Here is a 12,400-nt window from a genome sequence, read left to right as displayed (position 1 = left end):
TTTTTATTTTTTTCTTCTGTTTTGTTTTATTTAATTTATTTTGCCACTGTTTTGAATTTAAAAATAATTCAAACAATGCCAAAAACTCCTCTGAATATTTTATATTGCTAGATGGACTTTTCCAAAAGCTTATAAAATATTTCAGGGGTATTTGAAATTATATTCTAATTATATGAATATAATTCAAATTCAAATAGCTAATGAATTAAATCCAAAGTCCCAAAAATAAATCCTCAAAAATGTTCAATATTTTGGTTGGGACCAGAACCCTTACCAAAATTATCAAACATTTAAAAGGGGCATTTTTGGAGCAATGAATGAGATTTCTAGGGTTTTTGCCCCTCTTTTATTTAGGGTTTTGAGGCTTCCAATTTCCCTCAGTTCAAATTTCAGAAATTTAAACATGATGCACACACCAGGCAGCACCAGAAGCTAGGGATGTGACACAAACTGATCCAAGTACCGAACGTACGACACCTTTGAGTTCAGCACACATTCAGCTCGATGACGTCCCTCGAACTCTTGATCCAGCAGAGGGCCAAGGGAGAGTTTCGTCAGCACGACACCGTGACGACGGTGATGATGAAGTTACCGGTGCAGGGCTTCGCCTAAGCACTACGACGATATGACTGAGGTGTGTAACTGTGGAGGAGGGCACCGCACACGGCTAAGAAAAATCTTGGAGTGCCTTCGGGGTGCCCCTGCCCACGTATATAAAGGAGGGAGGGAGAGAGGCCGGCCCTCCTAGGGGCGCGCCAAGTGTAGGGAGTTCTACTAGGACTCCCAAGTCCTAGTAGGATTCCCTTTCCTTTTCGAAGTAGGAAAGAAGGAAAAGAGGGAGAGGGAGAAGGAGAAGGAAAGGCAGGGCCACGCCCCCACCCTTTGTCCAATTCGGTTTGGGCAGGGGGGTGAGAGTCACCTCGTGGCCCTTCTTCCCTATCTCCACAAAAGCCCAATAAGTCCCATTAACTTCCCCCGGCGAATTCCCGTAACTCTCCGGTACTCTGAAAAGTACCCGAATCACTCGAAACCTTACCGATGTCCGAATATAGCCTTCCAATATATCGATCTTTACCTCTCGACCATTTCGAGACTCCTCGTCATCTCCGTGATATTATCCGGGACTCCGAAAAAACTTCGGTCATCAAATCACATAACTCATAATATAAATCGTCATCGAACGTTAAGCGTGCGGATCCTACGGGTTCGAGAACTATGTAGACATGACCGAGACACATCTCCGGTCAATAACCAATAGCAGAACCTAGATGCTCATATTGACTCCTACATATTCTACGAAGGTCTTTATCGGTCAAACCATATAACAACATACGTTATTCCCTTTGTCATCGGTATATTACTTGCCCGGGATTAGATCGTCGGTATCCTTATACCTAGTTCAATCTCGTTACCGGCAAGTCTCTTTACTCGTTTCGTAATGCATCATCCCGCAAGTAACTCATTTCTCACATTGCTTACAAGGCTTTATAGTGATGTGCATTACCGAGAGGGCGCAAAGATACCTCTCTGATACACGGAGTGACAAATCCTAATCTCGATCTATGCCAACTCAACAAACACCTTCGGAGACACCTGTAGAGCATCTTTATAATCATCCAGTTACGTTGTGACGTTTGATAGCACACAAGGTGTTTCTCCGGTATTCGGGAGTTGCATAATCTCATTGTCAAAGGAATATGTATAAGTCATGAAGAAAGCAATAGCAATAAAACTGAACGATCAACATGCTAAGCTAACGGATGGGTCTTGTCCATCACATCATTCTCATAATGATGTGATCCCGTTCATCAAATGACAACACATGTCTATGGTCTGGAAACTTAATCATCTTTGATTAACGAGCTAGTCAAATAGAGGCATACTAGGTACATTCTGTTTTGTCTATCTATTCACACATGTACTAAGTTTCCGGTTAATACAATTGTAGCATGAATAATAAACATTTATCATGATATAAGGAAACATAAATAACAACTTTATTATTGCCTCTAGGGCATATTTCCTTTAGGTTGGGCCTGCGATCTTCTTCACTAGGAACGTGCGCTGGCAGTAGGCCGGCGAAGTGGACAAGTCACAAGGCAGGAGTTTGACCTGGTCCTCATGCCTGGTGTTTGTTGCTCCATGTGCATGGTTGGATCGCCGCTGGCTAGGTAAATGTGGGTGCTTGCGGTCCGGTTGGAGAGGCATCCTCATGTTATAGCGTCGGTGGAGGTCTGTGGCAGTGGTGTTTGGGCCACCCGTGTGCCGGCGGTTGGATCGGTGCCTCAAGCTGCGGACCTGGCGTTGTCTGAGCGGTGGCTGAACGATGGACATCGACAGCCATGGATTCATGTCCTCCTGGTCAACTGGGATTGGTGGGATTGCAGGCGCGGGCGCCCTGATGATGGTGGCGCCGACCCAGGCTCGGTGGCTGATGTCGGGCTTCTCCTGTCGCAGTTTGTGCGTTGTGAAGCAGACGGTGGGCGATGTCGCGCGGCTTGGATGTCGGGGCAGCAGCCTTGGAAGGTGGTCCGCGTGGTTGGCTCTCCGGCGGGCGCCAAGGCGGCGGCGGTGGCTATATATTTTGGTAGTGTGGGCGGCAAGAGGTGTAGCGGTGGGTGGCTAGGGTGAGCCATTTGTCTTTGGCGGTGGCGGTGCGCCCGATTTGGAGCTGGGGATTTGGATTCGCCACACCTCTCTTGAAGACCTCAGGTGGCATGAGGGAGCTGCCGAGTGAAAGCTCTGGGCTTTGTCGCCGTCGATGGCGACGCTCGTGGGCGTCGTTATCTTCTTGGAGACGTCGTGGTGGTGGTCCTCTTCGTGCGTGAGTTTCGGCCGAAAACCCTTATCCGATGGACTCGACGGCGGTGACGCCTGGCGGCGTCGTGGAGCTTAGGTGTTCAAGGGTGTAGTGTAGCGATGTTCTCAGGTCTTCCGGTGTTATCTTCCGGTCTCATAGTCTCCAGCGGTCTGTGTTTCTGGTTATCATGGGATTGGCTTTGTAGGAGGGTTACCTCATCATTTTGTATCGTTCGGCCGTGTACTTTGAATGGTTGTTGCTTTACTTATAAAGCGGATGAAAGCCTGTTTCGAGAGAACCTCCTGTCGGTGTTGGTGCTTTCAAATGCAACACCCCTCTCTACCGGCAGCTTATAGGCGCATATCCCAGCTCCAACAACACCGTCGCACCAACGTGAGTCCTCTATTGTTTGTCGGATCTATAATAACATGAACAAGTGAGCAAATTGGAATATTCCTATCAAATCCTAGCTTAAAATCAAAGAAACTCTATCCCTAGTTCATAGAGAGGAGGAGCTCACCATATCAAAGAAACCCTATCCCTAGTTCATAGAGAGGAGGAGCTCACCTATGCTCCGTAGCCTTAGTCGTTTTGAGAGCCAGTCGTTGCTCGTTTCACCGTCGTTCTAGGACATGGCGGCTGCAACGGCTGGTGGAAGTAGAGAGGGCAAAAGGGGGTTAGTCGATTGGGTTTGGCCTGATTAGGTCCATCAGCAGAGCATTCCAACGGTGTGTGACGAGCGCCATCTCCCCCTCCCCCCCCCCTCCCGGCCATGTGACAGTGGGATCAACCGGTCAGGTTTCGCGTGAAACAATTCTAATCGAGCATGCAATGTTTTGGCAAACCATTAGCAGGAAATGGGATATTTTTTGAACAAGAACGAGAACCGTTGATTTTTCTAGCGTTTGCTATTGTGTTTTTTTAATATACTCTATCCCTATATTATTTATGTGTTTTTTTCCATTGATGCACTTTTAGAATTTCACAAACCAAAAGAGCCCTTACCGGCGAACATAGATCACCTCCCTGCGTGAAAGATGAAGGTCCTTTTTTATAAGCCGGCACAAATGGCAGCACTTGCAGCCGAGGAGAATAACCCACGCATATGCTGGCTGCCTTGTGAGCCACTCTTTTGTTCCCAACAAACTATTATTCTGATCCATTGCGAGGAGATACCGATCCTCGTTGGCCTTCCTTTATTCCTCCATTTCACTCTCATGGGGAGGACAAATTACCAGCACCACCAGCAGCAACAGCCGTAAAGAGACAAAGCAGGGATCTCCTCCGCGGCGGGCCCCACCGCGACAGTGGTTCGCTGCGTAATTTAGCCCAAAGCGGCGAGAGAGCAGAGGCGCCAAAGCGCAGGGAATCCGGCCCAAATGGAGAAACCGGACCAGGGGACGAAAGATATTATATAGGAAAAAGAAAAGAAAAGCGACGGCCGGACGGATGGATTCCCCGCCGTATATTCCCGGGGCACCGCTGCCGCCGCCATCACCACCAGTCCGGCCACATGGCGCCGAGCAGCGAGGCCCCGTCAGAGAAAGCACCAGGCACCGCCGTCGGCTTATCCTATCCCGACGACGAGCCGTTTGCTGATCCTGACGGAGCACCGTGATCTCCGGGCCGAGGTCGTCGCCGATGACGCGGTGGAGATGGACGGACGGACGCGAGCGCGCCGCTGATCCACGGCGCATGCCACGCACCGGCTTTTTTGACCTGGGCGGCGCTATCTCTATCTATCTCCAGCGCCGCTGAGGGTGGCGCATGCATGGGCCCCGGCGACGAGAGGATACTCCAGAATAATTACAACACTACTGTTTTTCTTTGCTTTGCGACTTGTGCAAATCTTGTTTAGATAGATAGGAGTAGATGCTCCGGTGGCGTGGAGACCAGCGGAGCGACCGAAACGCAGGGTGGGAGGGCGAAACGTGGCGCGGCGGCATGGCGTTGGCTCGTCCATGGTGCATGCCAAGGACGTGGCCGCGCCATTTTCTATGCTGGCGCAGCAGCAGTGGCGTTGATGCGGTCAAATCTGGTTTTATGGACGCGCAGGACGGGGGCGGCCTTGAAAAACGGCATGATGTAATAATGGCATGGCAACCTGACCAGTGCGAAATTTACTCACTCACCCCCCCCCCCCCTGTAATTTTAAATGATGTATGCACTGACATGTGCTGCGTGGGGCCCCGCGGGATACAACTCAGCAGCATATCTAACATGTAATGACTAGTACTCCCTCCATTCCACAATGTAGTGCTTCCTCTATCTTCATGCTTCAATTTTGACCGTAAACTTAATTATTAAGACCGATTACTGCGGGAGCAAGAATTATATCAGTGAATTCGTATTTCAAAGAAGTTTTCAATTATATATTTTTTTCTCCCGCCGCAGTTGGTCTCGTTGATTAAATTTATGGTTAAAGTTGGACCTCGGGAAGCGCGGGCTCACTATATTTTAGAATGGAGGGAGTATTGGATTACAACCCAGAAGCATTAAATGCCCAAGATTTCTCATTTATGTAAGAAAATGTAGAAGTGGAGATATCTTTTGTTTTTGCGGGTAAAGCAGAGATATCCAAGGCAAAGAAAGGGTGGAAAGAGATGGAGGAGCATGCAAAGAAAGGGGGGGCTGCGCCATCCAAAGGCCCAAAAGCGGCCGAAAATGCAAAGCGAGACAGCCACGCTAATCTTTGGCCGTTTTTGGAGGAGGCGTGCTTGCTCCGTCACAGTAACAACTACTACTAATTCCAGGCATTTACTTGTTTATATCTAAAAAATAATTCCAGGCATTTACTTGTTTGTTTCTAAAAAATAATTCCAGGCATTTATTTATTTATCTCTAAAAAACTAATTCCAGGCATTTATTTATTTATTTACATTTATAAAAAGAGGTTTTGGTGGGGGAGAATCGAGATACCCATCCTCCTCCCAAAGACCAACAAGAGAAAGAGAGAGTATGCGGCGTGAGACAGAGAAATAAATAAATCGGAATTCGGCCAAACCTCTCTCTCTCTTGCCCCCATTACATTACAGACATCCATCCTCTCCTCTCCTCTCGTCTCATCACCACGCTCCAACCTCTCCCTCCTCCGCCCCCCGTCTTTCTCCCCTGGTCTTTGGCAGATTTTCCTCCACCCATTCTCTCCCTCCCTCCTCCTCTCCACCCGCATCGATCTCTCCGAATTCTGTCCCCCCACCTAGCTGCCATCTCTCCCCCTCCACCGATTGATTGGTTCTTCCTCCGTTTCTTGGGCTGATTCTCCCTCTCCATCTGTGTCTTGGCTTGAGAGGATCGGCAGGAGAAACAAGGTGGATGCGAACAAGTGCTTGGATTGTGGCTCCGGCGAGCTCTTGAATATCTCGGGACCGCTTCCTGCTACGGTTTGTTCCATCTCCTTCTCCATCTCCATCTCCATCTCCATGTTTATTATTAGTATTCGTTTCTTGTTTTTTTTAATCTGCTCGTTCATTCCGCTTCCGTTCAAGTTCTTGGTTCTTTCAAACCATCGTCTCTCTTTTCCTCCGTCGATTATGCCTTATGTTGCAGCAAAAAGCTCATGCTATTCTCTTTCCAGAACAGAACAGAGTTCTTCGGCCGTCAGATAGTACATCCTGATGATTTCCCCTTGTGTTTTTGGGATTTCTCCTCCTGTTTCTGGGTGCGTGCGACGGAGATGTCTTCGCCGTTCTCCGCCGGTCGTATCCCTCGCCCCGTTGCTCGCTCATCTCTCGATTCCACGACGAGAGAACCGATCTGTTCCTCGAATCCATGGACGGATAGCTACCTTTCCTTTACTTTTCGCTGGTTTTACCGCATCCTTTGGCAAAAACCGAAAGCGAAGGGAAATAAATGCGCGAGAAAAGAGGCCATTTTTTAAGCCTCGTTCACAGGCGCAACCCGTGGGCCCCATCCCGTCGTTTGCATGCAGCCCGTCCGTCCGTCCATCCGCATGCAAGCAATGTGGTGGAATCGCCGTGTTTTTCTCCCTTTATTTATATTTAATCATCATTATTAATTAGAAAGAAAATGCATGCATCACCACCTTTGCTTGCAGCCCGAAAATAATGCGGTGGCACCACCTTTGCTTTGCTTACAGCAGCAGAGCAGGGGCCAAACTTGCCATCAAGTTTGGTGTGTGTACTGTGTCCACGCACCACGCCTCACCAAATGCGGCTCACGCCAAGATTGCTGAGGCGCAGAGTTAATGCCGTCACGGATCGATCGCTGGATATCTATCTCGGTCCGGAATGGCCGTATTTACTTCCAGATGTCAAAGGGGTCGCAAAAGGGTACACGAGAGACGGAAAAGGGACATCTTTTTTCTCAATGTGTGTAGATAGATAGCTATCTGTCATAGATTTGGCCCCAAAGAGGACTGGATTCGTGGTGTTTTGGGTAGAACAAAGTGAGATTAGTTCTCATCTCTTCTTGATGTTGTGGCAAACCTTAATGGAGTATTAGCATTCCGCATTCCACCATTTGAGTCTGCTACTTGCTCTTTTTTTCTTCATCTTGGATTGGAATGTTCAGATTTCAGAAGAATTTTCTGTTCCAAAGTTTCTAACCTGTTTTTAACATTTGTATGCAGAGTCTCACTTGAATCGCTGGGAAAGAGGCGAGCAGCATCTGACATGCTATTGCCGCAGAACAATCTGTAGAAGGACACCCCTTTACCCTTTCGATAATGCAAGGGCAGAGGAATTCCGTCGAACAGCTATCCGACGTCTTCGGGTTTGACCATGGGTCTGGTTCAGGCAACCCCGTCATGGACCAGCAGGCGTACTGGAACAGCATGCTTGGAGCGGCAGAGTCGCAGAACCTCCCAGGTTACGAGATGAACCGCGGCGACGGCGCCATTCCGTATGGAAGCGAGGCGCATCAGGATGGCCAGTTCTTAGGATTCTGGGGGTCCGGTGAAGCTAGCTCGAGTGGCAGTGCGCTGAACTATGGGAGCTCCAACGCGATCAAGGCTGAGCATCTGAACATTGGTGGTGGTTTGAGGATCGGTGAGAGGCGTCTGGGTGCTGAGCACAACCTTTCTTTGGATAATGTGGACATCAACCTTAACACCAGTGGCCATGATCTCTTCGGTCAGAGTTCCAATGCGAACAACGCCTCTCAAGCCTCACAGCAACATGCTGGGTGCTCCCGTACTGATGCCACCGCCCAGGCCACTGAGCTAAGATTGCATCCTTACCGAACTTACGGTTTAGACGACGAGCAGCCAGAGCCGTTCCCTTCTTTGAATGCTTTCGAACATCCTTTGGGGAACTTTTCCCTGATGCCAGAGGACATTGATCAAAGACCAGGCAGTAGTTCCCTGGACGGCCGGCGTTTAGCGTGCAAGAGGAAAAATATTGAAGGAGTGCACGGGCAATTTTCAGGAGGTGCTAGCACAAGCTTTTCCCACAGAAATGATAATGCCTTCCATAGTGTTCCTTCTTCAAGTTTCAACCCAGCTCCTGGCCCAAATGTGTCCTCCCATAACTTCTTGTTAGCTCCAAGTTCCATTGAGGAACAACTTCCGAACTATGGAGCTACTACAATAATGTCATCTGTTAGCTACAATCATCCTAGCGGAGGCAATAACAGTTCAGGAAATTCACAGAGAAGTTTTCGGGCAAGGACTACCACCGCTCAGCAGGTTAGCCCCTATGGTGTATGGCCCCCTTCAGGTTCTATCAGGCATCCCGCTTCATATTATCACCAGCCGCCTGCCTTTCAGAGCGCATTTGATGAACTAGAGGCGGCTATGCCTGTGGTCAGTGGAATCAACTTGCAGTACCAGCATCCTGGAAACGTAGTCCCTGGTATTCCACAAACCGCACACCGTTTTGCTGGCCATGGAGCTTCATCGTCGAGAGCAGGCAGCTTGGACAACATAATTCTTGGTAGAGAGGAAGTTACTGGGAGGAATCTTGTAGCTCCCGGCTTCCCTAGTGCAGCCCCTCATGCTGCACTAGACATGAGACATTTGGTGCCAGAATTGTCTAATTGGAATTCTGACAATCCTGGTGCTACCATCCCTGGAAATGTGTCTTCTGTATCAAGAGCTAATGCCAGTTCAACGATTAGTCGACCAGCAGGCTCAACATCTCTCACTCATCAGAACCTACATCGACGGCATCCTAGAAATTTATCAGAGGTAACTTTCGTCTGTCATGTCTTCATATGTTTAGTTTTCCACCTTAATTCCTCTTTTCTGTTAGCTTGATGAAAATTTATTTTTCATAATAGGAAATAGGTCGTCTATCTGGAGCACTTTGTGGTCCGCAGCACCCGCGCTTAAGGTCAGGGTTTCTATTGGAACGTCAGGGTGATGGTGTTTGGGGTGTTCCATTACCAATGAGGAATACTAGGGAGGGAAGAAGATTAATGGAGGTGAGTTGATTGACTTTGCCTCTTATAAAAAAATCCTGATTTTTTTCTTGTTTGATATACCGGTTCATCCTTTTTCTCCCCCTTTGATGTGCCTATATTATGATATACCACTGTATTACCATGAAAACTGATCGCTCTATCTGTCCAAACTCTCTGTATTCAGTGTCTAGTTACTAGTTATACTGGGGAAAACTAGTCAGCAGTTCCTGGATCATATTTAGTTGCTACAAAGCTTTACTTCTAAAATTATGAGCAATCTTATGACACTATGATGTTGACCTTTTTACTTATCACCAGATACGGAATGCACTAGAAATGATTCAGAGAGGGGAGAATGTCAGATTTGAGGTCAGTAATAGCATTTGTCGTGTGAGCTTCATGCAAATTTTGTATTGTTCTGTAAAGAAAACCAAGATGGCAAAATCTACTTGATAGTAGTAGATCGATATTTGAGTCTCATGTTTTTTGTCTGATTACTTACTGACTTTACTTGCATTGCCCGACCATGCCTAGTTAACTTGTAACGCACTAGTTGTTTGACAGAACATTTAGTATAGATGGTTTTTATGTTGCTATATTTTGGATGTAATTAGTAGTGCAAAACCATATGCATTGTGAATCTGTACTTAAGCAGGATAAAAGCAAACGGATGAACCTACCATCCTTAAAATGGGAGGCCAGTCAGCAGTCAGAACGTTCCTCCAGAACTACTATACATCAAGTAGCACTAGTCTAGTTCTGATGATTTTTAAATAGAGTCAGCACATCACATGCTAGAATAGGAGATCTTATCATAACATAATAAGTTTCCGAGTGTCTTTCATTTCATATTACATGAATGTACAAGTTGCAGAGTGAACATTACTCGGATCATATAAAAGTCTAGTATTTGATGCCTTTTAGTGTTTATATTTGCTGATATTTGTGGGGATTTACTTTGTTTCCATTTCTATCTGTTCTTGAAGCAGTCTATTTTCTATGGTGGCGTCGAGATTCATGATAGACACAGGGATATGCGTCTTGACATAGACAATATGTCTTATGAGGTCAGTATTATTTGTAGAGGCATTACCTTTTATCTTCGTCCATGCTAAAATGTACTCAAGATATTTGTACTCTACTCATCTTTCAGGAACTATTAGCACTGGAGGAAAGAATAGGAAATGTTAACACTGGGCTCACCGAGAATGATGTGATGAAGCTCCTGAAGCAAAGGAAATTCTCGTCATGGAGATTATCATCTGTGGAATATGAGCCATGTTGTATTTGTCAGGTACCAGTATTCTGCACTCTTTATGTTTCAAAGCTTTTGTACTCTCTTTATGTTTGAACTTGGAAAACATCAAACTGCTTCAGTTCTTATATAAGTATGTACATTCAGTTTTGAATCCAAGTAGGTCACATATCATTAAACTGTCCTGGACTTAGTTTGATGCGTTGTCCTATACTTGTCCAGTTTTTTCATATCTGTCCTTCAAAAATGAATTCTTTTTTGGTAAAATCCTTAGGGTTGATTGCTGCTTACATCCATCCATCAACTTAGTATCCAAACTAATATTCTGGAGTTATGGACACAATATACTCAATGTGAAGTGTACCACAAACTTTTGCCTGATTTTCAGAACTGTGAGACATTTTTTGTCAATTATGCTCATGAGTTTACATGGTGGTTATGAATTTTGGTTTTTGCCTAATCATGGATACGAATCATACTTCCAAGATTTGGAAGTATGGATTTTGGTTTTGCATAATCATTGGTTTGGAAGTACATGGATTTTGAGTCGCTCGACTAGTCGCGACTAGTCTACGACTAGTCTATGAGTCGCAAAAATATGGTCGACTTAGCTTAGTGTCGACTCGCGACCCTGAGTCGCGACTAGTCACAACGCAGGCTCGACTTCTTCCGAGTCGCTGCCCCAGAGCGACTCGCATGAGTCGCGACTCGAAAACCATGGAAGTACTACCTCTGTTTGTTTTTATAAGACGTTTTAGACTTTCAGACACTGTTCAAAAACAGCAGAAAGCAAGTTGTCTGAACGTCTTATAGAAACAAACGGAGGGAGTACTATTTTATATTGCAAAAGCCATGCCATGTCAGACTAGCTAAGAATCCCTTTTCATTCAGCATCATGCCATGTTTGTCTTCACTCTTGAAATGATAGACAAAAAGACTACTGAGGTTACTTACCTTCCAATCTAAATTATGACAAGAAGTTCCTTACCTTCTTTTCCCCTGTTCATTTATTCAGGAAGAGTATGTGGACGGTGACGATCTCGGGACGCTTCACTGCGGGCATGACTTCCATGCCAGCTGCATCAGGCAATGGCTAGTGGTGAAGAACCTGTGTCCGATCTGCAAAAGCACCGCCCTGAAGACCTAAGACAGCAGCAAGCCTCGTCGGATGTCCGTTCAATCGACCGCAAGATCATTTTATTGATTCATAATACCGCAACTTTTTGGCCAAAGGGTTTTGCATTCACCTAAAGCTTGATAAAAAAATTCCAAAATTCCTTGAAAAAAAGTTCCAGAAAACTGGTCATGGTTTGAAAACAAAAGAATGGTTCGAAACTGGTATTACCTGTAAGCCGCTGTCGTGTCGCGGCAAATAATCCTGGGATCTGTGTCTAGTACTCATTTGACTAAATATTCATCATGGATGCATGGCATAATGGATGCTAGTTTAAAGATGACATGTTGGTATCACATTGTCGATCTACTGTTTTGTTAAGTTGTGCTGGTAGTTTGGTTTTTTGCTGAATTTCCCCTGCTGTGGATCTGGGAACGTCATGGTCATGGACCATGGCGTTCCTGACGAGATGTAGTTGAGTGATCTGATCATGGCGAGCCTTGGGTCTGGATCGCATGCCGGGGAGGCTGCACCTGTACCTGTATGTGTCACCTGTCGGCCACGGACGGACGGCGGTGCGGCGAGGAGCCGGCCCGTAATTGTCGACCTCGTCGCTGTTCGGCAATGGTGGCTGAACTTTGGGGCTGCCTTTCTTGGCCACACACGCCGACATCCTCGCCGCGGCAAGGCGTCGGCGTCCCGGAGCACGACGGCATCGGCTACAGGTATCCCCATCCCGGCGCGTACACGTCTAGCTCGCGCGCTGGCCGGTCGCTGTATTCTCGGCGGCACGGTACCGTGACAGTCTCAGGTTCCTCCCGTTATGCAATCGAGGGGTTCGTGTCAGGCCTGTTATCTGAAGATATTT

At 46.8% G+C, this 12,400-nt stretch overlaps 1 protein-coding gene across 2 annotated transcripts; it reads left to right on the top strand.

Moving 5' to 3' along the window:
• Positions 1-5,806: 5,806 nt before the first annotated feature.
• Positions 5,807-11,875, top strand: LOC123190785 (probable E3 ubiquitin-protein ligase HIP1). Of its 2 annotated transcripts, none has more exons than XM_044603510.1 (7): positions 5,807-6,183; positions 7,392-8,948; positions 9,041-9,184; positions 9,482-9,532; positions 10,150-10,230; positions 10,317-10,457; positions 11,434-11,875. In XM_044603510.1, the coding sequence occupies exons 2-7, from the start codon at positions 7,488-7,490 to the stop codon at positions 11,563-11,565; spliced, it is 2,010 nt and encodes a 669-aa protein (XP_044459445.1). In that variant the 5' UTR covers positions 5,807-6,183; positions 7,392-7,487; the 3' UTR covers positions 11,566-11,875. The 2 variants fall into 2 exon arrangements, with proteins under 2 accessions (XP_044459445.1, XP_044459446.1); XM_044603511.1 differs by having other exon boundaries at positions 5,809-6,183; positions 10,153-10,230.
• Positions 11,876-12,400: the final 525 nt, after the last annotated feature.

The sequence above is a fragment of the Triticum aestivum genome, chromosome 2A (genome assembly GCF_018294505.1).
Source record: "Triticum aestivum cultivar Chinese Spring chromosome 2A, IWGSC CS RefSeq v2.1, whole genome shotgun sequence".
NCBI classification, from domain to species: Eukaryota; Viridiplantae; Streptophyta; class Magnoliopsida; order Poales; family Poaceae; genus Triticum; species Triticum aestivum.
Note: the sequence above shows the minus strand (reverse complement) of the source record. Positions and strands in the feature narration are given on the sequence as shown.

What these genes read in the sequence shown, in the direction of transcription:
- LOC123190785 (XM_044603510.1), top strand. Translation starts at nt 7,488, where the DNA reads ATGCAAGGGCAGAGGAATTCCGTCGAACAGCTATCCGACGTCTTCGGG. An exon ending in GGGAGAATGTCAGATTTGAG is followed by an intron (nt 9,533 to 10,149) that starts GTCAGTAATAGC and finishes CTGTTCTTGAAG; the next exon opens with CAGTCTATTTTCTATGGTGG. An exon ending in TAGACAATATGTCTTATGAG is followed by an intron (nt 10,231 to 10,316) that starts GTCAGTATTATT and finishes CTCATCTTTCAG; the next exon opens with GAACTATTAGCACTGGAGGA.